General features: G+C 38.7%; 1 protein-coding gene across 1 annotated transcript in view; it reads left to right on the top strand.

The window, feature by feature from the left end:
* The window catches only part of whrnb (whirlin b), an 84,130-nt gene that overhangs the window by 19,208 nt on the left and 41,103 nt on the right, over positions 1-23,819 (top strand). Inside the window, exon 2 of the mRNA XM_086169688.1 lies at positions 18,170-18,346. Within this exon, the coding sequence (XP_086025814.1) occupies positions 18,170-18,346 (177 nt within the window). The remainder of the gene's footprint in view (positions 1-18,169; positions 18,347-23,819) is intronic.

Below are 23,819 nucleotides of genomic sequence, written 5' to 3'. Positions count from 1 at the left end.
TGAAGATTTTGAAAAGATTTGTGGAAAACTACAACTAGATTCTCTCAGCAAGTTTTTGCCACAATGCAATGTTTTCCCTTGCTATTTGCCTGGTGGAAGAGATAAATATGTAAAATAAAGGGAAAATAAGCCTAAAGTGAAGTGATTCCAACATCAGTAATGTGCCTTAAATAAAATGTATGATATTATAATTTTCGCTTTTCCTACTCCATTCTATCCATGATACATTGAAGAGCACAGCACTACCATTCTCTTGCTGGACGCTCCGTACTGATTGGCACATTCTGTGCTGTTACCATTCATACATACTGCAAACAAATAGTGTCTTTGCTGCCAATACTGCTCTGGTGATTGTTTGTCCACCAGGTTTCCTTCTTCCGTTTTTGTTGAAGCTCATCTATGGGTTGTTGATTCAGTCTCTACACTGACATAACACTTGTAATAATATCAAACATGTTTGATATCATCGTAAGCCCCAAGACTAGGTAAAGACAGCTAGGACTACCAGTTTTATGTCTGCGACTGGAAAATTGTAAGCTAAAAGTCTGGTATTAAATGGGATTCGTCGGAAAACAAGTTCAAGTATCAAAATCAATTTATAGTACTATGGTATTTACATGAGTTGTTTGGTTTTAATTTATCTGTTTTTTTTAGCTGTGCGTGTTCAGGGTGTGTGCATTTGGGGTGTTTATATATGACCCTGGTTCCAATATGTCCAGACCTTGGAGTAAGTGTGTGTGTGTGTGTGTGTGTGTGTGTGATGCTTCAGTGCTTCATTATCCATCGTTCAGTTAGCCAACAACCTATTTCTTCAATGAAAGAAACAGTTCTTCAGCCTGAATCCTGGTCTTCCTAGCAGAGGGAGAGCAATGTGGGACTTTTTCATAATGTTTTGAGCCTTTTTCCATCTGTGCTGCCCGGCTATGTCGTTGATGGAGGAGCACTAGGCACCGATGATGTTGCGGGCCGACTTCCAGCTGCCGCGCCGCACTGTGAAACAGCTGGTTGGGGTGATATCAACAGAGCATCTGTAAAAGTTCATTCGGGTTCTGGGAGAAAGTATGAACAGTAAAGGAGAGGCGGTTCATTCATGAGACACTGGACAAGTAAAGTTTTTAATGAGTGCAGGATCATACCTATGATAACGGATGATCCTGCCAGGATTTTATGGACCATTTTAATATCTACTGCAACTCTCGTCATGGCTTTTTCGGGAGTTTGCCCCCCACCCCAGCATATATGCCAAGCCAGGAGGACATCCGCTTGCCCTAGTCCCTCTTTTTAGCTTGTTAGTATTCTGTCCCCCTCTTGCAACATCAACAAGGTCAACGAGGCTTACATCGGTCTAACCTCCGCTGTCTGCCGCAGAGCTGAAGCTGGGCTTTTCCAGGACGGGGACATAAATATAAAGTTCCCCCTCTCCATGCTGTTTTGGGCTTTTACAACATGGATCAACTACCCAAGACACATCACAGCATTGAAGGGCTTTCTTTTCCACTTGCTTTTTGATTTTTTTTTTTTCTTTCATATATTTTTTTTTATCCAGTCATTTTGTTTTTTTAAGGCGATAGGGTGCCTTACGTGGAATAAGTAACCAAGATTAATGGGGCATGTTGTCCTTAAGGCTTTTTTTATAATCTTCTCAACTATTCTCCTCAGCCAGCTTTTGAATGGCCACCAAGATTAGGTGACAGCGGCTACTTATCACCAGAAGGTGGAACTCCTCTTGTGACTATTTATCTTTTGTTGCCGGCTCACACAGAGGGTAATGCTGAGAAAAGAGAAGAGTGGTGTTCAGGGGAAAAAGATGCTCCTCTAATCACCCAAACAAATTCAGCAAGAGAGGTATGGTCTTCGGCGCTGATGCTGCTGTCGCTTTTTGGGGATTGCGGTCAGAGGTTGAAATCTACAACCTGCATTGAAAGATATTTCGACAGCCAGTGGAAACTATCAGTGTTTTACGATTTAGTCATTTTCCAACCAGACTGGAATATGAACAGTGCCCTTTGCAAAGAATGAACCGTTAATTTTAGAGACCACCTTTACTATTCACCTAAAAGATGAATGGGCCCCCGGCTTTAAATCACAGATGCTTTATAGCTGTTTAAAAAGATATCTCAAGCAAACATTTTGGAGGTGATCTTGTAGCTGATTTATAGTGACACGAGCAGAAGCACCAAGGTTGACATTACTGTCAATCACTTGAAGAATAATCATAACCTTAATCACATAATCTCAATCATAACCATAAACAGGTTTGGGATACTTTTTTGATACGGTTGAATAACAACGTATTTGAGTGGCAACAAAATGTCAACATTAGTAGTTACGATGGCGTTATTGGTTCTGGTCCAATAATTCCTGCGTAACGACATTGACTGATTAAGTTTTAGGGTAAGTACAACCAGCCTGTTTCCTGGAAGTTCACCTTCTCTCTCTTATTTGTCACTTTGTCACCGCGACTTGATGAGGGTGATAACTTGGATGCAGCCATCGATTATCTTTATGTGTCTCGATTGCCCTATTACTCTCTCACTCTATCTCTCTCTTCGTAAGAAATATGTGTATATGTTTCTCATCAGCTGATACATACATACATATATATATATATATATATATATATATATATATAAAATGTGTATGTGTATATATACGTACACATATTTATATATATATCAGCTGCGTGTGTGCCACATTTGTTGCACTGTTTGGTATCTATTGGAGTTTTTAATTTCAAGTCCTCTCTGACAATTAAAGCTGACATGAATCTAATAGGCCTAAAAAGAAAAAAATTAACGATAACTTTATGTTCTTTTAAAAAATTGCAATCATAGCAAACCATTGTCTCTTTCATATGGTAAAAGATGCTTCTTAGCATCTTCATTTTATTGATTTATTATCTAAATTATTTAGATGAGGTATTAACTTACAGAGATCTAAGTAATGGTTATAAAACCCTAGAAGTTGCAATTGCTTCAAATAATATCAAAAACTTATTTGAGCCTCCTAAAGATTGGTACAGCCTTGTTTGCATTTCTTATCACTAATTAATTTTCCATTTACCTATATTTATAAATACTCAATTGTCTCTCTAAACAAAGAACAATATATTCTTTTAATTCAGCCTTTATTGGTGAAGAAATAAATAAACAGTTAACTAATTAATAAATAATGAAGCACATACTGGCATCAAATTGACTGGTGCACAGAGTAATAGGACTTAATTCATGGCAATGTGATGATTAATTTTAACAAATTTAATTAAAGATGCCACCACCTAAAATGATGGTCTTAATCAGTTATTGATGTCTTATGAATTAACAATATAACATATCTGTAGTGTTATATTGTAACACCAAGTACTGTGCTTGAGTAAAACAATCAAGATGCTGTTGGCCGATTTTTTTTTTTTTTTTTAACTCAATTTCTAATTTGTATTTCTCTGCATCAATATGGCAGGCACATATACCGCATAAAATAAGATGACATTATCATGTCATGACATGAAATCGTAACTGAAAAAAAAGGGAGGGGGGATTAATAAAAAAAAAAAAAAAAATCCACTCCACATAGGTAATCTTAAAGGATGTTATGTTTATGTCTGGTGCCAGTCCAACCAAATTGTATAAGTAAAGACATGGCAGGTGCCCATCTTTTAGTAAAGAAAGAATATGCAATATGCAATTGTAACACTGAATATGTAATTAGCTCCATCTAGTAAATGTCCTATACTTTTTGGATCCATATATTATATGTAGGGAGATCCACCACCTATTAACCACCTGATAGTTATAGCTTTTTATGCTGTTGTGAGTAATATGTTTAGGAGGTATTTTTCATCCTTTCTGTCTATATCCATGGGGGGGTTGCGCCTAATAATGCAGTTGTAGGGCTTTGAGGAATGTCCCATTTGAAGACTGCTTTGAGCACATCAAAAAATCTCCCTCCAAAATAAACTTAGTTTGAGGTAAAGCCAAAATACATGTGTGTGGTTGGCAATATCTTTACCACAGTTCATCCAGCAAGAACTACAATGTGTCAGCCGCATTTCTAGTGTTCTGAAAATTCCTAATAATTACTTTTCACTTGAAATTTCTCAACAAGTTTGAATTTGTGGTCTCCTCCCAGTCCTCCCCTGTCCATTGATATGTTAATGTTCATTTCTGCCTCCCATCTCTGTCTTATCTGTCAGGAGTTATGTATATTTGTGGATAAAAATTTATTATTCAGCTTACCAATTTTTTTTTTTTTTTTCCCTATTGCTTTTGAAGTTTTTCCCGATCCTTGTGTGTTGTCAGGAAGAATCTTATATGAAGATATATAAAAAAGGCTGTCTTCGGGAGATCAAATTCCTTTGTCAGCTAGCTGCTCTAATTTTTTTTAAGATTGTCATCCTTGATCAGTTGATGCAAATAGATAAGACTATATTCTGACCATTTTCTGAAATCGGTATCTAAATTTTTAGGGATAACGGTCCTCATAAATCCAATATTTGTTGGTGATGAAAGTAGTTTTGGTAGTTGATAGGCCGACTGTATTTTATCACAATTTTTTAACGTGGTTTTTGTCCAGGGTGCCATTTTTTTCACAGGGATGTCAAAAAAGGGTAAGATTTCCAGGGATTGCGCCTGCTTTACTCAATTTTTAGATGTGTAGATGTATTGTTACGAATCCATGCAATCATCGGCTTCATTTGTGCAGCCCAGAAATAATATTTCAGGTTCGGGAGTTTGAGACCTCCATCTAATGTGAATGATCATAAAGTTTTAAGTCTGAGTCTAGGGTGCTAATTTTGCCAGATAAGTTTTGATAATTTATTGAGGTGAGCAAACGTTGGTGTCGGAATTTCCACCGGTAGCATCTGAAATAAATACAACAGTCTGGATAGAACATTCATACGGATACTTTCTATTCGACCCAGTAGGGAGGGTGGGAGCAGGGACTATCTTTCCAGGTCACTACTAATATGCTGAACTATTTTATTACAGTTTACATTATAGAGGTTATGTAGAGATGGGGAAATGAAGATGCCTAAATATTTAATTCCGTCTTTGGGCCATCTGAATCTATTCTGTAGGTTAACTCATTCTGGGACCAGATCATTTACATCTATAGCCTCTATTTTATCTACATTTACCTTATATCCAGAATAATACTAGAAATGAGCGCCTTTAGAGCTTTTAGCTAATTTAAAGTGACAAAATTATCAACCTTCAGCATCTAACATCAATGATCTATGATTCTATGCTCTGTAATTGGTTTTTATTTGGTTGGTTTTATGTATGTTAATTAATCCTCTTGTACAGTCTTTTTTTGGTCAGTCGCTTAATTCAGTTGAGTTAATTCATGGTTTTGATGTGGGAAGCAATGGCGAGTACATTTTATATGTATTATACAGGAAACGCTGACAATGTCATCTCGCCTCCTTGTGACACTTAAATACTAGTATACTATAATAACGATTTCTTGAAAGAAATAATGAAAAATAAGAGAAATGGGCCACAGATAATAATGATAGATTCTGCATACTTCACATAAGCAGATAATGAAATGTAGTATATGTTTAGAAATACTGTAATGTACTCTAATATGCAGCTTAAATATCTAATATTTGATTTGTAGTCCGGGAGTTGCTTTTCCATAATGGCAGTCAGAAAGTTGCGGAAGTGTGTCAGAAGACAAGCAAGACTAATGCACAGTATTTGTCAGATGGAAATGGCGACGGTTGTTTTTCACAGCCGACTCCACATCGAGCAGCTGACACTGTGCAATCTGCAGGGAATCGTTCTTCAACTGCCGCTTTGACTGCATCACTCAGACGGCAACAACGGCATGAGCAGAGCCTTGCCGGAGTTCGGTTCATTGTGAATGACGGCCTGAGTCAAATTGCTGAACGACATCTGTGCTTAATGGCTGCCGTGTTGTCATGCTAATCCTGTTGCACCTGTCGGTTCGTGTGGCTCGTGTACAACGTGATACAATTTTCTCCAAATTCCTTTCCATGAACTATCTCCCCTGCAGCTTTTTGCCTTAACGATGAGCCGGGGATCTCCTGGATCTCGTCCTTGGGATTTAGCAATGAGGATGTGCGAAATCCTTCCGGAAAGAGAAGCCTACCAATTATTCACCTCACAGGTTCTCGTGAGCACAAAAGATGTGCATCCTTATGTTTTAAAATTCATTTTAATTTTCACGACAGGCATTCATATAGTTTGTTTCTGATTATTTTCTAGCACTCCTCCATTTTTCATTGTTTGTATTATCATGTATATGTGCTTGATTACATACAACTGAATAATAACTAAGTATTAATCTTGAATTCTGGAAAGGATTATGAACTGTTCTTGAAAAATACACAAACAAAGAGAGAGAATGAGAGTGAGAGCATATTATTACCTATATTCTCTACAGGACTGTCTCAGAAAATTTGAATATTGTGATAAAGTTCTTTATCTTCTGTAATGCAATTACAAAAACATCTATGTCATACATTCTGGATTCATTACAAATCAACTGAAATATTGCAAGCCTTTTATTATTTTAATATTGCTGATTACGGCTTACATCTTAAGAAAACTCGAAAATCCTATCTCAAAATATTACAGTATCATGAAAAGTATTTTTTGTTTTTTTAATTGCATTACAGAAGATAAAGAACTTTATCACAATATTCAAATTTTCCGTCCCGTATAGCTTGTCCTGTATTCAGGATCTAATGTTGCTGAACCCTATCATTGTTGGCTGTCATTGGGCAAGAGTTAACCATTGCCCCGTTGATCACACAACCACATATACAGACAAACAACCTTTTTTTTTTCCACATTCTGCGGGAATTTCTGGGTCTCCGATAAATCTACTACATATTTTTGAACTGTGGGAGGAAATCGGAGGAAACCCACGGAGAGCACCTGCAGACTCCACACAGAAAGGCCTCCTTCTGTCGGAATTGAACCGGGGACGTTCTTGCGGTTCGGCAGAACCACCAACCGCTGTGCCAACGTGTTACAGAGACAGTGAGAGCTCACAAGCAGAAATGATTAATATTGATATTTTACCCAGGCCCCCCGCATTGATCCAACTAAAACACCGCTTTTCAAACAGCCATGGTACATGTTCGCTGGAAAGACAGGCTCATTTTCAAATCCATGAGCTTTTGAACAAACCAAAGCTTTGTACTGTATTGTTACAGAAAGGTGGGTGGGGGGAGCCAAAATCGTTAAATGAATTGTTTGTGGAACTGTCGTGCTGAGAAACTGCTGTAAAATGTATCTCTTTTAGCCTTCTGTGTTTTTTTTTTTTCGTTGTTTTAGAGCTACGTTATTACCTTCTAAGGAGATTACATTATTCAACCAGTCTGCTTATTGATTAACCGTGACACAAAATTTGCAGTGGCTATATTCTGTGGACTAAATTCTGTCCTTTATCACTGAAAACTGCTTATTCTACATAAATGGGCCTTGGTGGAGGAAACCGCTATGTCGTCAGTATGTTGTGAGTACACCTTTTTACAAAGTTTGTCCCATCACCACTCTGACAGCTCATTTATGCCTAACGTTAAATACAGATATGACTTTAGTCAGTCCTTCGTTTCAGGTGTAACTCTTTATATTTTTGGAGGGAGCCTGCAGATTGGTTGCCAAATGTAGCAAAGTTTGCAGTACCGCCAGAAGTCATTGGGGGCCGTGTTGCACAGGGTGCTTTAGTACAACCAGCGAATAAAACGACGAAGAAGACAACACGGTATTGAATACTCTGTCCGTGGCGTCGTTAATAACCGCTTGCCGTGCTCATGTTTTTGTGGTACTTGGAGGTGGACTCTGCTCTACCCTCAAGTGGATGTATTTCTCAACAGCCATGGCAATGTAAAGCATACATGAGATGTGTAGGCAGTGACATTTGACAACTTTTTGAAACTGAATTTGAAATGCAGCTCTTTACATACGTAAAGTGATCAGAAATGGACGTCTAAGATCACAATGGGTGTTTGAAGCCTTTGTTGGATCAGAATATATGTCCTTGAATATCCTATGCGATTGTTAAATGGAATATTTTGTTGTTGTTGGTCTGTAAAAGGACATTTGAATCCAACACAGCATGTTGCACCGAGCTGTGGTTATATCATCTCCGACAAGGAAAGCTAAGTTCTATTTTTGTATGGAGTACAAAAAAGCATTACGTAATTGCATTCAAATGAGTCCAGTCGCACAGAGGGCTGCATACAAGTTCCTAAAACAGCAGCCCTCCCGTATCTGACTCCGAGGTGTTTGGAGGATGAAGAGGAGGAGGAGGAGGAGGAAGTATTCCAGTAGGTTAAGTTATCCTTTGCTGTCAGTTTGATAATACCCACATGATGTGAGCATTTATTGGCGCAAATCTCATTGACTGCTCAGCTTCCCCCCCACCCCCCCCACCCCCCCACCCCCATCTCAGCTGCTGCTGGATGCTGCCGTTGTCAAGAGTCCTTGAATGCAGGACTCCATTGTTCAACAGGCCTATTGTAGATCACAACATCAGTGTGTGGGAGGCACTAATGGGAATTAGCTGCCTGATGTGGAGGAGCAGGCTGAAATGTACTCTAGATCAGTTATCACAGCAGATTGTGTGCAACTGTCAGTAAGCGAGAGAGAGAGAGAGAGAGAGCTGTACATAATGTAGTCAGTATATTTACAGTACAAGTGTTTTGTTTTTTTTCCTCTTTGTGTCCTCTGGCAGTTTAATTGCATGCATTTGTAACCGCATCCCTGTACGAGCAGTTATTACAAACAAGACAATTGGTTTGATTGGGTATTAAACAAAATCAAGACAAGATTTACACACATTACTGATACCCAGTTGGTTACCAATATATACTATATCTTTTTTTTTTGTTCGACGAAATTTATTCTTACATCTAAAAGGCAATTCCTGTATTGAAAAAAATGTCTTTGTGTGAAACATTAAACAACACAAAAAAAAAAAAAAAAATCAGCATCGCTGACCTAGAAAAAAGAAGTAAACTATCAGAGGCTAGAACGGAGATACATAAATAGCTCGATGATTTTCGTGCAGGCGCAGACGCGAGTGATATACGTGGTACAGTAATTCATAACCATCTCTGGGACCTCTTCCCTCACATTCGTTCACCGCTGGAGATACACTGCGTACCTTTGCAAATGACCTCTTGAAATTTAAGATGTGCCAAACAGTGCAAAACAGATGAAATTCCCAATGCATTTCCAAGATTTTCTAAACCATCTGTCTCATTTGATGATTATGATCACTTCTTAATATTAACTGACAGGAGTTTCAAAATCAACAATCTATTTCTAGACGTTTCAGCTTCTTACTCAGCTAAAAGCACCTCAGAAAAACATAGAAGAGTACTTCACTCAAGACACGGATTTACTGCAACGACTATGCTGATAAATTGCAAAACATGCTTTATATGCCAATGTGCACACATCAGCATAGATTGTGTGTGTGTGTGTGTGTGTTTTCCCTCTCAGAAAAAGTGAGAAGTAACGTTGATGGATGTGCAAATGAAGTATAAAAGCCAGGAGAGTATATTTGAGTTGACACCCAATGAATGTATCAATTAATCGATAGATTAAATAAATCAAATATATAAATTATTAAATATATATATATATATATATATATATATATATACACACACACACACACACACACACACACACACACACATATATACATATATATATGTGTGTGTGTGTATATATAGATATATATATGTGTATGTATATATGTGTGTGTGTGCAAAATTGAAAACGGTAACGGCAGAATTTTGAAAGGGGAATTTTGAGAGAATATATGAATATATATATATATATGTGTTTGTGTGTGTGTGTGGGTGTGTGCGTGTGTGTGCAAAATTGAAAATGGTAACAGCAGAATTTTGAGAGAATGTCTGACAAGTGTTTCAGGTGGCTGAATCAGCTGCAGGACATTAAGTGCAGTTAAATATCGCCATGGTTACACCTGCTGCTTTGTCAATGGCTGAAAGAGACGCGGAAACTGAAAAGTTACCTGGACTTCTATCTTGAAAACATTTTACCTAGGAGGATTGAGGATCTTGAGTTTGCGCAGAATCGTGGGAAATAGTTTTTGTTTTGCTTTGCTCCGCCTTGTTCTTTATTTCCCTGGCGTCTTTTCTTTGGAGTTTGTGAAGCAACTTGAGGATCTTCCATCTCTTGGAGTTTCTCTGCTCAGAAGACAACATTGTGTCAAAAAAAGACTTACTTCAATTTTTTATTAAACAAAAAAATAAATAAATTGAAGAATTTACGCCCTTAATATGTTTAATTCCACAAATTAAAGCTTGTCATATCGATGAGAACAAAAGTAAATAAATAGATAATACAAGGGCCTCCTGCCTTTTTTCATTCAACACAGTGAAGCTGAAGTGTTGTGATCTCACTGCAGCACGTTTAGACACACGAAAACACACACGCTCACAAACACGGACACATGCACGCAGACCCACTTGCACATAAACACAGACGCACCAGTAATGTCATTTGAGACACCTAATAAGGATGCTGTATCTCACCATCCATTCTGATTTTTCTATTTCTGATCATGTTGAACCATCATCTGTTGTGCTGGATCTCTAAGCCTTACACATAATTTTATTTAGTTCTCGGCTAGTTTAGAGAGAACACTCCTTATTTATTTATTCGTCTCTTTGTTGTCTGTTTCGTTTGTTTCGTCTGTTTGCAATCCTGTCTTGTCGGGGTTCACAGTGTGCACATTTCAAAGTTATCGGTTGAAATTGGTTCAAAGTGCTAATTACGAAGTGAACTCTTCTTCTTCTCCTTTCGACTTTTCCCTTCAGGGGTCGTCACAGCGAATCAACCTTCTCCATCTAACCCTGTTCTCTGTATCCTCCTCTCTGACACCAACTACCTTCATATCCTCTCTCACTACGTCCATAAATCTTCTCTTCGGTCTTCCTCGAGACCTCCTGCCTGGCAGCTCTAATTCCAAAGCTAATTACAAAGTGAATATTGATTTTGAAATAGTTTTTCTTTTTCAGCAATTGTTGCTATCAATGTTTATAGCCTAGTTTAAGCAGATCAAGGTTACCCTGAATTATCCATAATCATTAGTTTGTTGAAAAATACAGATTTAAAAAAAAAAAAAAGACAGGTAAAGCAAAAAAAGGCCTACAAGTTAAAGGACAAAACGTTAAAAAAATGAAGAAAATAGTCATATATCTGAAGTATATATATATGATATATATATATTTATATATAAATATACGTATGTACGTATATATACGAATATATATATATATACACTGCTCAAAAAAATAAAGGGAACACTTAAAAAACACATCCTAGATCTAAATGAATGAAATATTCTTATGAAATACTTTGCTCTTTACACAGTTGAATGTGCTGACAACAAAATCACACAAAAATTATCAATGGAAATCAATTGTATCAACCATGGAGGTCTGGATTAGGAATCACACTCAACATTAAAGTGTAAAAACAAACTCCAGGCTGATCCAACTTTGATGTAATGTCCTTAAAACAAGTCAAAATGAATCTGTGTTGCTTCCTGAGTGGACACTATGAATTCACAGAAGTGTGATTGACTTGGAGTTACATTGTGTTGTTCAAGTGTTCCCTTTATTTTTTTGAGCAGTATATATATATGTGTGTGTGTGTGTGTGTGTGTGTGTGTGTGTGTGTGTGTATATATATATATACACGTTTAAACCATTGCAATAAATTAAAATAAAGGGAGCCAGTGCCTTATGTAAACTGTTGGTATTCCAGCAGTGACTTAACTGAACTTGATTTTCCAAGTTAGTAAGACTGTTTTTTACTTCCCTTGAGGACATCGATATTCTTATTGTGGCGGGAACCGAGATGTAGTTTGAACAGGCTTATTTTTAACGTCCGGGTAATTTGTCGCCCCCCCCCCAACCCCACCCCACCCCGGGTTACTGCAAGGCAAAGGACAAGTAACACTCACATGATTTCAACTGTGTTTGAAGCGTTTGTTTGTTTCCACAAAGGGCAGAGAGAGAAGGCTGGCGGAGGCTTCTGTGTGAGGGATGGTTCTAGGCTGGAGTGCCGGTTCAGCCCCATTAAGAGCCCTCAGACGGGTCCTGCAGACAGAGCAACCGGCACTGACCTTTTGTCCGATCCGTCACCTTTCCTTCGGCATAAACAAAAAAAAATAAATAACACATTCACTTCCTTTATCATGGCAACACTTCCCTCTCTCTCTCACAGCAACCAACCAATCGGGCTCCGTGCAACTCTGCAGAGAGCTGCCCTTCCGCCCACTCCAGCCCAACTCGCACAACGTAGTCACCCCCCCATGGCCGTAATCACACTTAAGCGTCACTCATCATCGCCATTTACGTCTCCAATCTCAGCCTCTGCAGCTCCGCTTGCAGCAACACCGGGCCCAGAATAGAAAGCAGCTGCTTTTGTCTTAACAGCGATTCGTCGGTGGGAATGAAAGTAAATTGACCCGCAGCCCCACGGGATCTTTCATCATCACTGAGCTTCTGTCAAAAGTCAGCGGGGGGAAGGTCTGCTCACAAATTAAACACATATCTGATGTTCTTTGCGATATTGTGAACTTTGCACCACAATGAATTTTTAAGGGGTGTAACTGAAGATGCCAAACTCAATTCCTAATATTCAAGTTTTGGAGGATTTAGTCACAAAGACCCTCTACTTTGGACACAAAGTTTTTTTTGTTTTGTTTTTGACTGTACGGCTAATTGGTTGCTAGTCTATGTAGTCAATGGCGTTGCACCGTCCTAGCTATCTGACTACATGAAGCCATATGTGCCTGGACGTGAGCTGCATTCATAAGGTTCCAGTCCTTTTTTCATCCCCAATTAGAGAGTTGGCAAGATTTAGAGTCTTTTGTTTATTTATTTTTTTGTTCCTGGGTGGTGGCATAGTGGTTAGCATCTCCGCCTCACAGCAAGAAGGTTCCCAGGAGCCTCTCTATATGGATTTTGTATGTTCTACTGGTGTTTGCATGGGTATCTTCAAGGTTCCCGCAGTCCAAAACTATTCAGGAGGTTCATTGAAGACCCCATTGAGTCCCTCACTACAGGATAAGTTGAATAAATAAATTTTAAGTATGTCCTTGTTCATTGGTGTCCTACTCTTGACCCCTCTCAGTTGTACAGCACTTAATGGAAAGTGCTATGAAATTATTGTTATTGTATTTCAATTTATAAAAGTGTGGAAAACAAGCAGTCCCTTAATTGCAAAGGATATCCAGGACCAGACATCCATTACAAGGTTATTAAAATGTTGTCTGAAGTGACTTCGGCTCAGTTGGTAAAGCCGAGCATTCCTTCAATAAGAAGGTTTCAGTGCAAGGTTCAATGCATGGCTTCTCCTGCCAGCATGCTGAAGTGTCCTTGGGCACGATGCTGACATTACAAGCTAAAACCGTTTACTATAAAATGGTAAATAAATGGTCGCCTTTTCCACAATTTTGGAAATTTTGGGAAAGGACTTGAAAGTGGCTTTGTGAAAAGAATTGCAACAAATGACAGATAATTATTTGCTGCTTATCAGTTGTAATATCATATCTGAACACACATCAGTGTTAGCATTAGCTGTAGCTCTGAGCACATGGAGCCTGTGATGACTTATGGTCTCTGAATCCAGCACTATAAACAAACCAGTGGAGAATCCTGGTAAGGCAAACACAGTACCATTGCAAACAAAAAAGCAGACTGAGCCAAAAAGAAAAGTAATTCAGGACTATTTACTGTGCTGATGCTTGAGCTGCCCCAGATCAGGTTAGGCACCAAGTTAGGCTATGCAGTGTGTGTGTGTACGTTTGTGTACGTCTTTGTCCAAAAAAAAAAAAACTAACCCCAGCTTAATGTTCTGTATATTTCCTGTGCATCTTGTATTTGCAAGTGTTATTTGCAGTGCTTATGTCCTCTATTTTAAGTCGCTTTGGATAAAAGCGTCTGCCAAATGTAATGTAATGTAATGCAAGTGAAAAGACGGTTAAGGCACGTGGCATTTGCAAAAATGCCAAATTTAATTGTTTCACATGTCTTGCAGGATGTCAGTATATTCCATTTTAAATATAACAGCAAGACTTTGTGTTTATGTTTAGTTCTTTTGAGGCAATAAATCATTGATATTTTGGCTTTAAGGCAATGCACAGAAATGTTTCCTCCACAAACATCTAAAAAATATAGTCGTCCTGTGATAAGTTTAAGTTTTAAAAGTTCCCTTGGGGTGTTAAAGATATGCAGAAAGTCCAAGTTATGTAGATTTGCGTTTTTAACACCACAGCTTCACAAAGACGAAAATTTCAGTTCACGCTTGTGGAAACGGCAATTCGGAAATAGGGGAACAACAAGAGAACAGGGGCTGAATAAATCAATACCCAGCCCTTACAGGCACTTCCATAATTACACCTCAACCCAAACAGAATGCAGAATTTCCATTCCAGCACAGCCGACTTTAGGAACGTAACCCATGTCCCAATTTGCCCTAGAGATGCAAACGGTGTATTCAGATACACGGTGAAAAGATTGCTTTGAAATCTCGTCAGTTGCGTTGAGAAAAAGTCAAGGGTTGTATGTTTCCCCATTATTACTCGAAGCTTTCATTGTGCGCAATGGAGAGAAAAAAACAATGGTGAACTCTTACAATCATCTTCGCCTCTGCACAATTAACAGTTTTTCTTAACACTCATTCGAGATTAACATGAGAAACATGTTACATTACTATTATTTTCATAGACATGAAAGAAGGAGTAATAATAATAATAATAATAATAACATATTTTAAATAAAAAAAGCTAAATCGAAATCTTATCTGAGAGATCAAGCAGTTTTCCGTCCCCTCCCTTCTTTTGCGGACGTGTGGTTTCCGTGCACTCTTTAGATTGGAGGTGCTGAGTGTGCCAACGGGCTACTTAGTGTGCTGGAACCTTCTGCTGGGATTGCAGTCCCATAGATGGAAAGGGGGGGGGGGGCTTTGGGACCGAGCGCGGGGATTGCAGTAAGAAGCCTGTAAGAACCGCTGCCAGGTCCTCTTCGGCTGAGTCAGATAATGTGCGAGGTCAGACACAATGCAGGATTCTTCTGTTAATATCCCTTTTTTATAAAGTGTTGTTACACATTCCCAGGTATTTTTCATTCTGGTACAGCAGCTGAGATCCCAACAAGAATCGGTAGATTAGAGTAGAAACACTATGTGCAAAGTCTGTTGCATAAAGAGGGAGTATGTACAGTATGGAGGGTTTTGAGTCTTGCCAGTCTGTGTACCATCAGAGATGATACACACACACACACTCACTCACACACACAGTATTTGATTTGCGACGATACAAGGTCAGCCAATCATCTCCACCCATATTTCCAGATTTTCAGTTGGATACAAAGGTCCTTTCTCTTGCAACCATTTGTAGACTTTATTTGAGGCGAAGTCTAAAATAATCAAATTAATGGTAGTCTTCATATTGGATTAATCAAATCAAGTAATGTGGCTAGATTCATTATCGCATTTTGTGCTGGTAAGTGTCAACCCCTTAGTGTATTGTTTACTTTTTTGTGTTGATTTTTCTATGTCTTTTTTCAGTCTTGTATGTACTTTCTCTATTGGTTTTATTGGCCCCTCCAGCACATTTCGTCTATGCTAGTTTTGTGACTCTTCAATAATTGAAATAAATAAATAAATATTGTCTGCAAAAATATTTTGATGATTTTTTTTTCATGTGCACATAATCTAAACTTAGCACACCTAAAATCTCCAAACAACATTAACAAAAAAGGAACTTTTCCTTTTTTTCTTGCTTGGCTGGGAGGCGCCATAGACACACATAGGGAAAGAAACTAGAATTTTCCCATTCTCTTGAAGGGCTTCAAGCTTTGGCATCTTCCTTGTATGAGGGAGAGTCACAATGGGTTTCATGAAAATGAATATCATTTGATTAATTTGCTCCGTTGTAGGTATGGAAGTATGTTGCCTTCTGAAAGATGGAAAGTGCCACTGTTGCTATTAGAGCTGAAGGACAGGGAGACAAAGTCCTGGTCTGCAGCTACTCCTGAGCCACTGGAGCAGCACGCTCCACTAGAGGGACGAGGAATTTAGGAGGTTTTCTGAAGTCTGTTTCTACTGGCTTTTGGTGCTTTTGCAATGTTTGAAAATGTATTTCTCCTCTTCTGGGTTTGTGCTTCGCTGCCAGCTGTGTAGGAGTTTTGCTGTGGTTGAATTTAACAAATGCAGGTGGTATTTCTGTTTTTACTATATTACTACTATCTCTTGACTGTTGCTGGTGGTTATTTTTTTCTGTATTATCAACAAAATTTGGGAAGCCTCATATTTTTATATTTAATAGAATTTTCATGTCATCACGTGGATCTGAAACTTCCATAAGTTCTCGCCTGAGAACTTCTTACAGGCCGGGTGTTTGGACCGTGCCATTTTCATGATAACAGCAGCGAGCGGTTTGGATATAGAAACGTCTTGTGTCATTTAATCTTTAGCCATGGCCCAATTCTGAGCGGCAGCGGTTTCACATCAACATCAGAGAGGAGTGATAAGGCATTGTGTTAATTCCAACTCACAAGAAGCCAACTTTTATTTCAGAAAGAAGGGGGGTAAAGGAGCACTAATATTCCAAGGAACTGAAATATTGTTTTGGGGTAGACGTAGAAATGCTATGCTTTGCAGAGAGAACATGTTTGTGCACGATTGTGCTATATATTGCGGTGTACAGATGCAACTACTACTCATTATACACCATTCTCCAGCACACACTTCAAAACAACATGCACTCTATACAAAGTCTAATGGATTATTATGGCTGTCACATTTTCATTGGATGGATATTTCAATTCAGTGTAACCACTAGACCGTTTTGGTCTACCTGCTGCACAAAGAGAAGCTGTTGACAGCTCTTGTTATTGAATAGGTAAGCAGGGGAGTATTATTCTCTGTCAAATCCTGCAGAAGCTTCAGCCTTGGGGCTTGGCCAGCGGTGTGGTGAGCCAATTCATCATGTCCGACCGGAAGACGGCAGCGGGGCGGTTACTGTAGCCCGGCTAAGTTAATGGATGTTCTCGGAGTTCATGAGGCAAAACTGACTATATAGCAGGCTTTGGCGTTCATGCCTGTTTGGGTTTCCCGTCTTGTAATTGCATCATGAGCAACGGTGCAATAATCGTCCCCAGCAACTTCCAGGATAACTGTGTCGTAAAAATTGGACTAAAGCGGAATGTGCGGGTTCGCACATGATCGCTGAAAGGAACCAGGTGGCCCTCGAATCTGAACGGGAACCTTTTTTAAGGATAGTGCGAAACGTGGATGCGGGTATGTTTTAAATGGCTACGAACGTCCAGTAATAACAATAATGATAATAATACATAGGATTTGTATAGCGCTTTTCATGGTACTTAAAGACGTGTAGTCGACAGTGTAATTGAATGACTTCGACTGTTATCCCTTCTCACTGATGGGAGAAAGTGCCATCATTTTACATTTATATAAATATATATTATTCTAATATTTATATCATTATATTCCAATCAGCAAGTTTTCCCACGTTTACTGAGCCACATTTTAGCTGGAGTAACACATAAAAAATGTATACATATATATATATATATATATATATATATACATATATATAAAAAGAGCAAATTGTGATGTTGGTGTTTCAAATTTCAGCCCCCTTAAAATCTCCCTGATCTAAGCTGGGTAAAATTTCTTTGTTGTGAATTCTGAATTCTCATAATTGATTAAAAAAAAAACAATATACACATCTTGCAATTATGAAATGAAAACATCAATCCCCCTCCATAAAAATATTTTTTTTTAAAAAAAGGACTTATTTGGTTTGTTTGGTCCAAACCCAGTGCCAAACATTTGTATGGATGCACTTTTAAGAAAACTTTCAGTTGGAAACCATCTTATCAAACTCGTATAAACCCCCCAGTCAGAATTGAACCAGAGACATTCTTGCAGCGAGGCGGAAGCGCCATGTTTACTGATTCACCCTTATTACCAGAAAGTCAATCGTAAAAATGAAATTAAAAATTGTTAGGGATTAATTATGTATGATATTGTCCAAATTACCATTTGCTTTTTTTTTTTTCAGGACTCCGGTTACCCTCAGCTGTGATTTCTAAATAAAACTGTTATTCCCTCAGGTGCTTAAGGGATGCAAGAGGCTGACAATGTCCGTCTGCTCTATGGGTCGGATCCCCGGTGGGCACATCACTAACCAAGTGTACAGCTGGCTGGATCCTCAGGGCCGCAGCGTTTCCCCCCCGCCTGACAGCCCGGACGCCAACCAGAGGCAAGGGCATGGCATGGAGGAAAGGACGGTGAGGATAGAATGAATGTTGTGTGTGCGTGTGTGTTTTTTCAAAGTGGAAAGCCCTTCTCTAGTTTAAAATCTGCTTCAGGACATGAGATCTTTCTAATCTGTTACTAGAAGTCCTTTTAATCTTCTTCTCATGTCATTTTTTTATAAGTTTGGTAAAGAAAACAGTTGCAAAGGCTTCAAAATTGAATCACATTTCTTCAATATTATGCACAATTTTGGGAAATAAAAAGTATATTATTCTTTAGCTCATGAAAAAATAATATGTATATTAGACAAATGTAAAAATGCTTTGCTTTCTTTGTTTCTACTCTAATGTTTCTACTACAGATAGACAATAAAAGTAGAGGACGCTTCAGGGTATCTGAAGTTTGTCCAGGTATGGTCATAGAGCAGGGGCTTGAGGGTCTCTCTCTCTTGACGCTTATAAAAACAAAGCTGATTTTATTCAAGTACCAAATCTCCTGGCACACTCTTTAAAATGATTTACAGAAATCCAACCAATCCAATTTTTACCATCGCCAAAACTTTGGGGAAGATCCCTGCTCAATGCCCTCTGTCTCGACCGGAAGAAAGAGACCAGGAAAAAGAAAAGGGGCAGAGAGATATTGTAGAAAGCAAGAGTGATAGAGACAGAGGGCTGTATGAGGGACAGGCACAAATGATCTTTTACTAATAATATCCATAGAAACTGCCAGTTACATGGTAATTGCTGAAATTATGCGTTAATACCTTTAATATTCGAAAGAAATAGCAATGGTGGGCGCACGACGAGACCCCCTGCAGTAGATCAAGCTGCGCCTTCTGGGAAAATGCCAAATGAGAACCCAAGGACGTGGAAGTGGATCAGGAGGGGTGCATCATTGGATATCCCTCAGCAGACTAACCCTTTCTATAATCTTTCTTTAAAAGAAAGGGTTTCAAGCCTATTCTTAAACAAATACTCGGTGTCTACCCCTCGGATCAAAATTAGAAGATGGTTCAACAGGTGAGGAGCTTCTTGGCTAAATGCCCCGGCTACCGTTTGGTTTTTAGAGAGAACCTCAGCGGCTCTAAAAAATGCCAGACCCCCTCACTGGTGAATATCTGAAGTAGAAAATCGTTGACATAAATGCACATATAATTGTAATCCAAGGATTTTGATAGGCAATATGTATTATTAATTTTTCAGGACTCACAAAAATAAGTAAGTGTGGCTAGCACACAGCTAATGTACAATAACACCCCCCCCCGCCACCGCCGCTTAAAAATGAAGGTATGACATATTCATGAGTCTTAGTTTTGCAGATTTTGCGTACGACTTCTTTGAAGGCTCTTTGCATCTCAAAGGAATCCCAGAACATAAAAAGAATGTGCTTTTTGGGAAACTTTTGTAGGTAAAAACAAACGTCGGAGTGTGCTTTCCAAAATGATTTCCTTTATTCTAGACATTTCTAATATAGTTACCACTTTAACCTTGTGATTTTGAGTTTGAAATCTCCACTGATCTTAATTCTTTTTACCTTGTGCCAGTTTTAGCTTCAACATAACTCCTAAAACATCCATCTGCATTTGATTCTTCTGTCTTTTCTTTGTGATTTTCTTTCTTCTCGATGCTGCTCTTCTCTGACTCTGTTTGGTTTCTGACCTCCCATGTTGGAGGTCAGAGTTCACCTGTCCAGCCCTGTGTGTGTTGATGGTGTTTAAATGGCTTCTGTTTCACCCATCAGGGACATATTGGTATGGACGGATGGATAGATAGCGGCGTTGTTTGGAGCGAATGATAATTTCGAAGTAGATAGTGTGTTTAGATAGATTGTGAATTCTTCAGACTGCTTCCCTGCCTGCTCTTTATTCAGCTCTCCCACCTGCCTTCAGGCAGAGGGCTTAGATAACATGCCAGCAGGCTGAGCTACAGCTGTTTCCCCCCTTGGGTCTAAGACGACTGACGATTTTGATGGAAGGGTACACGCGGCGACTTTATGCAGATGTACGTTCACTTCATGAATCCGAAAGAAAGGTAGAAATCCCTTTATTTTGTCACATTCAGTTATTCCCACGGCATTCATTATGGATGAGCATTTAGCAGTGCGTCTAGCACCTGGGGAGCTGTTAGGGGTTTCGTGTTTAAAAAAAAAAAAAAAAAAAAAAACTCTTTAACTGGCTAGGAGGAGCTGGGGAAAAAACAGATAAAACAGATTAGATTGGTAGAATTTGGCAATGATGAGTTGGGGAAAGGCCAGAATGATGAATCACGTTTAACCACTACTTCAATTGTTCATTCATTCATTCTCACTTACAGGACTGTCTCAGAAAATTAGAATATTATGATAAAGTTCTTTATCTTCTGAAATGCAATAAAAAAAAAAATTATGGTATTCTGATGTTTTGAGATGGGATTTTTTAGTTTTCTTAAGATGTAAGCCATAATCAGCAATTTTAAATCAATAAAAGGCTTGCAATATTTCAGTTGATTTGCAATGAATCCAGAATATATGATATTTTTGTTTTTGTAATTGCATTACAGAAGATAAAGAACTTTATCACAATATTTTAATTTTCCGAGACAGTCCTGTATGTGGCACCCAGGGACACGGAAGCCAGAGCCTATCCTAACTGTCATTAGGCAAAAGCCAGCGGAAACCCCAGTCAATCACACTGTGACATTTAAAGATCTAAAACCATTCACTCTATCTTTCACATGATTGTGCAATTTAGCTACTCAAACTAACCTACTTTTTCATGGACCAGTTTGGAGAATCAGAGGAGACCCAGCCAGACAAGAGGCAAATACAGTAAATAAACTCCACACAGAAAGAACCCAAACCAGGGATCTTCTTGCTGTGAGGAAGAAGTGCAAACCCCTGCGCCGCCATGCCAACCCGAACTCCTATTGCTCCATCTCCATTCCAAGATTAAAGCTAATGAGTTCTTGAAAATATACAAAGGAACTGACCCCAGGACAAATAGCTCACGAACCAACTGCCAGGAAGTACCCTCAACAAAATGACTACTTCCAGGATGAAAAGAAAGGGGGAAAAAAGGGGGGCTATAACAAGCTGGACAGGGAGGTCAACAGAGGAAGATATAGATACTTCTTCTTTTCCTTTCAGCTTTTCCCTTCAGGGGTCGCCGTAGCAAATTAAGCTTCTCCGTATAACCCTATTCTCTGTATCCTCCTCTCATACCAACTAAGAGATAGATACTATGAATGGAAAAATAAATACAACCTTGGTAAGGATGAATATCAAATAGTGAATGTGTTAACGAACTGCATGACTGAAGAAATAGTTAATTATGTTATGTTTGTGTTTGTGTGTGTGTGTGTGTGTGTGTGTGTGTGTGTGAGTCTATTCCCACTGGGGGAAATTTCAAAAAGAATAAAAAAATGTGTGCGTATATATATGTGTGTTTATGTGTCTGTGTGTATATACATACACACACAGACACACAAATACACACACACACACTCATGCATATAAACACATTTTTATTTGTTTATCTTTTAAATTGTCAGACTAAATGAAATGACAGAATACCAGGGCGTTGTTGTGGAATATGTCCTGAGGATATGTGATATTTATAGATATCACACACAATATATGATGAACAGCGAAACAAGGATGCAGTGTAATATAGAGGCTTGTAATTGGTCGGTCTGTCTTTACTCATTGCATGTTTATATCTGTATCAGATGACTGATTCTCCATTTGTAAATTGTGACGGCGGCAATCTGAGCAGAGGGACATCGAGATTCATGGGTCTCGGTAGGAGGTAGTTCATCTAGGGTAGAGGGGACGCAAGGACATGATGTTGCTTTGTTGCTAAGGTTACCATGGATCAACTCAGATGAGAGGAAAAGTTGACATTGGAAGAGGAGACATTGGCGCCAACCATGTGCCTGCTTGTCAGGATACCTTGAGGAATTGTAGAAGAAAAAAAATGATTTTGTCGAAATGCTTGTTGTGTTATTACTGCTGTGTAAAGAGGATAATTATGAGGATCTGTTAGCAGGGATTCTGGCCCACTGCTGATTTATACAAATGCATCATCCTGCAGATGAATTATTTACCCAGTATAAAAATAAACAATTGTCTCACACAGATTCCTTTTTTTTTTTATTCACTGACATCACGCAGATTATTTTGTTTGAGATGTTGAGCGGATTAAATTGTGCTGGTTATTGGATGTTGTATCTGCTATGGATGGTGGCAATGCGAGTCCCATGAGTTCTAGCTTGTATTGAAGTAAATGACTGTCGGCCATGAAGATTTGATGAATAATCATCATTTAGAAATGAGTCTCGTTTGTTGTCTGTCATCATCTTGTGGTTTTTCTTACTTATTTGCACGTTTTCCAAAGTGATGACTCAGCAATCTCTTGTGAATCATTAAATGTGAGGACAGAAGCAGACCATCTTCAGATCGCCGTTTAAAGGCCATTAACTAAGGATGAATTGAATTAATGAGGAAAAAAAAAAATACAATTCTGTAGCGGATGGGTCTTTTTGTATGCCAAATATTGCAAAGACCAGTCACTTGTGAAGTTTTGCATTAATTGTGGATAGGAAGTTCCACGCTGTTTACGTCTTGAATTATGACTTCTTTGCTTATATCGTATTCATTATCATAATCATTGCATGGAAGTATGGAAGCTCTGCAGCCATTTGTGTGTGTGTGTGTGTGTGTGTGGGTGTGTGTGTGTATTCCTCTTTGTGCTGTTGTACCTGGCTGTATTTGATTTGAGTAGCAGAGATTGTTGGATTCTGTCAGGAAAGTTTTAGGTATATTTGGAAAAAAAGCCATTAAGTTTCAGATTTAAATAAATTAATGAATGAATAGATAAATAAATAAATAGAGAGAGAGTATATTGTCTTGTTTTAATGGGGTATGGTATCTTTCAGGGTGACTATTGGGGCAGGAAGGTCTTTCTCTCATACTTAATGGTCTTTGTGAAACATTAAATGTGGTCCTCCAGGTCTTCCTTCCACTTAGATGGATTTTATTGTGATTCAGTGCACAGCTAGCATACACAGAGGGAAATTTCATTGCAAGTAGCTTGCCACTGAAATATATATCTATTTGATATAGATATAACAAAAGTCTATAGATGCAAAGTGTTACAAAGTGCGAATGTGAAAGTGACCTGTGGAGGTAACAAAAGTGCAAAAAGAGTGCACAGACATTTGACTCATGATCCAAGCACAAGAAGATGGTATCTACTTGCTTTTACTTAGAGTCCAACAGTGTGATGGCCCAAGGGGAAGAAGCTTCTGCAGAACCTGATGGTTCTGCATCAGACCCTGCAGATCCTCTTTCCAGAGGCCATCAGGATGGGAGGAGTTGCTGATGATGTTCCTGGTTTTGGTCATGAAGCGTTTGGTATGATGCGCCCCCCAGGAACTTGGTACCCCTGACGACCTCCAAAGTCGTGTCATTGATAAGAGGTTGAGCGTGGCCAGTCTGGGTCTTCTTGATGTAAACAATGAACTCTTT

The sequence above is a fragment of the Fistularia commersonii genome, chromosome 22 (assembly GCF_037954325.1).
Source record: "Fistularia commersonii isolate RoL2024-O1a breed Wild chromosome 22, RoL_Fcom_v1.0, whole genome shotgun sequence".
Lineage (NCBI taxonomy): Eukaryota > Metazoa > Chordata > Actinopteri > Syngnathiformes > Fistulariidae > Fistularia > Fistularia commersonii.
This window is presented reverse-complemented; position numbering and strand designations above follow the sequence as displayed.